The sequence below is a fragment of the Chinchilla lanigera genome, unplaced genomic scaffold, assembly GCF_000276665.1.
Source record: "Chinchilla lanigera isolate Chin_1 unplaced genomic scaffold, ChiLan1.0 scaffold00057, whole genome shotgun sequence".
Classification (NCBI taxonomy): Eukaryota; Metazoa; Chordata; class Mammalia; order Rodentia; family Chinchillidae; genus Chinchilla; species Chinchilla lanigera.
In genome coordinates, this window is record NW_004955458.1 from 733,613 (window position 1) to 736,802 (window position 3,190).

At 46.0% G+C, this 3,190-nt stretch overlaps 1 protein-coding gene across 1 annotated transcript in view; it reads left to right on the forward strand.

Annotated features, from left to right (window-relative positions):
- The window catches only part of Prr13 (proline rich 13), a 4,724-nt gene extending 2,808 nt beyond the window's left edge, over positions 1-1,916 (forward strand). The window contains exon 4 of the mRNA XM_005397178.2: positions 1,171-1,916. Within this exon, the coding sequence (XP_005397235.1) occupies positions 1,171-1,212 (42 nt within the window). The 3' untranslated portion in view covers positions 1,213-1,916. The remainder of the gene's footprint in view (positions 1-1,170) is intronic.
- The last annotated feature ends 1,274 nt before the right edge of the window (positions 1,917-3,190 follow it).

Sequence of the window (3,190 nt, forward strand, 5' to 3'; positions counted from 1 at the left end):
TCACAATGTAGACCCAGCCGACCTTGAACTTTGGGCAATCCTTCTACCTCAGCCTCCTGAGTGCTGGGATTACAGGTGTGTACCAGCATGCCTGGATGTTTTGGTTTTTGAAACGGGGTCCTCTTGTGTAGTCTGGGCTGGCCTTGAATTCACTGTGTAGCCCAGACTGGCTCGAACTCATGGTGATCCTCCTGCCTCAGCCTCCAAAATGCTGAGATTACAGGCTTGTGCCACCCTGTATGGCTTCGGCTCTAGTTCCTGATTCTGGGTCCTTTGGGTAGAAAAGCTGATTAGAAGGAAAGGTGAAAAGGTGACATTGAATGAGGGAGAAATTACCCTGCAGAGCCTCAAAAAATATTTTTTTGTTGTTTTGTTTTTTGAGGCAAGGTCTCACTGTGTAGTTCAGGCCAGTCTTGAACTCACTATATAGTCCAAACTGACCTCAGAAAGGTCCTCCTGCCCGGCCTTCTTTTTTTTTTTTTTTTTTTGAGACAAGGTCTCACTGTGTAGTTCAGGCTGTCCTTGAATTTACCGTGTAGCCAAGGCTGTCCTTGAACTTGCTGAGATCCTCTTGCCTCAGCTTCCCAAGTACTGGGATTACAGGTGTGTGTCACCATGGCTGTCTAAAAAAATGTTTTTAATGGTAGCATTGATGGGAGTATGTCTGTAAGGAATCTTCAGCAGGATTCCCCAGCCTTCTCTCCCACTTTCCCCACTTTCTTTTCATCAGGGCTTAGGGTAAAAACAGAGATCAGCACATCCAGCTGCCATTTGTACTCTTCTTAGATTCCTATGGTCGAATTTATTAGATTGGAGGGGACTCTGCATGCAGCTAACCTATAGGCATTTGTAAGGTAACAGCTGTCTCCTGACACTGTAGGGTGCTTGTGCCTATAATGTACTCCTTCCCTTGGCCTTGGCTCAGGTATGAAAATGTGGAAACTTGATTCCAAGATACGTTATACTGTGCAGTGATGCAGGATGGTTTAGTCCAGTCCTGGATTGCTCACTGCTGATGGAAACCCTGGCTTTTGTCATTCAGGAGACTACTGGTCGAGATTCCTGCTCTTTGGATACTTGGGTGGACGGGTGGGGCAGCAAAGAATGGCCCCTGGAATGATCAAAGGTCATTTGGATCTGATGCCGTGTCCTTTCCCCTTTCCCCTGCAGCATTCCTCCTCTTCCTCCTCTTCCAGCAGTGACTCTGACTGAATAGAGGGCCTGGACCTCCCTCAAGTCTCACCAGCCCTGCTCTCCCGTCAAGCTTCAGCTGCCGCGCGTTGTGCTGGGGGAATTAGCCCTGCACCCCCCCTTCCTGAGCCTTCCCCTGCTCTTCAGCCCTGGCCTCTAGGGACATGGGAAGTGGCTCCCATGGGCTGGCAAAGGCCATCCTCTGGCTGCTTGATAGATCCCGTAGCTGAAGAGTAGCAGGGAGTGGTGTTGAAGATGGTGAGATCTCTGAGCTGCACGCTGAAGACAAGCTTAAGCTCTATTAAATGGGATCTTTCTTGCATTTCTTTTTGTAATATTTATAATTGGGAGGTTTGGGGGAAGTTTCATTACAGTGGAAAACCTGTCTCTTTTTTGGAGTGGTGGCACACTGAGGTGACTTAGTGGCAAATAGAGTTCCCAGCAGGCCTTCTGCTGGCCTCAGACTCACAGCTGTCTTCCCGCCTCAGCCTCCTGAGTGCTGGGATTACATGCTGTGCCACCACGCCCAGCTCCCTGCAGGCCTTTCTTGATTGTACTAACCGCAAGCCTGCTTGCAAATACAGCGGTCTGTTTGGTTGATGAGCCCTGACCGCACTTTTAGAAGTTTACCTCTATCCTTGGCTCAATATACTCTCTCAGGTCCTGCTCATTCTCCAGCTTTCAGTGCAAATAAAGCTATTTCTGCTGGTCTCTGATTACCATTACCTCGGCTGCGCGCAGCAGGTTGGACTTTTTTGCTATCCTTCTAAGGACGCTTACAGAATATGAGTTTTACAGTAAGGATCAGTAAGGAAGATGCCATACGATTCCTGTGTTTCTTTCCTTTTTTTTTCTTCCTGATACTGGGGATCAAACCCAGGGGCACTCTACTACTGAGCTATGTGCTCAGCCCTTTGGGGACAGATTTGTGAAGTTCCTTAGGATGGCCTCAAACTTGCAATGCTCCTGTCTTATAAGGCCTCCCAAGTAGCTGGGCATGGATATGGCTCGCTCGCTCTTTCTTTCTTTCTTTCTTTCTGTCTTTCTGTCTTTCTGTCTTTCTGTCTTTCTGTCTTTCTTTTCTTTCTCTCTCCCTCCCTCCCTCCCTTCCTCCCTTTCTCTTTTTCTTTCTTTCTTTCTTTCTTCTGAAACTGTGAAGAGTAATTTAAGGCCCAAATTTACTGACTAAGATTCTTTATGATATGGCCCTACAAAAAAGTATTTTAAATAAACTGGGTGATAAGTCAAGGTAGGCGAGGTGGCACATGCCTATAATCTCAGTACCCAGGAGGCTGAGACAGGAGGATCACCCCCACAAGTTGGAGGCCAGTCTGTACTTACATAGTGAGTTTAAGGCCAATCTGAATTACATAGCAAGACTGTATCTCAAAAAAAAAAAAAAAAAAACAAAACACTGGTTGATTTATGACATGTACAATTCTACTTACTGAGGCTTTGTTTGTTTTTGCTTTGTGTCGAGGCTGACCTCAACACATAGTTTGATTTTATTTTTTAGGGGGTGGGAGGAGACTATGCATCTAGGCTGGCCTTGAGCTGTATGTGTAGATCAGGTTGACCTCAAACTCAAAGTCTTCCTGCCTCAGCCTCCCAACTACTGGGATACAAGCATGTGCCACCATTCCTGACAACTAATTTGGTTCTTAAAGATCTGCTGAATGGAGGGAAAAGACATATATGAGAAGTAATTAATAGAAATAGATTCTTTAGCAGAGGGAAAGAGGGGTGTTGCATGCCTGTAATCCCAGCTATTTGAGAAGCTGAAGCTGGTGGATCACAAGCTCCAGGCCAGCTTGGGCAATTTAGTGAAAAACTCAGAATAAGGGTTGGGGGTGTAGCTCAACTGTAGAATACTTGTCTAGTATGTGCAAGCCCCTGAATTTGATCCTCGGTACTACAGAGAAGAAAAAGTACCAGAAGCTTATAATAAATAATTCTCACTAAGAAGGGAAGAAGCAAAGATGATTTCACTGAAAAAGAG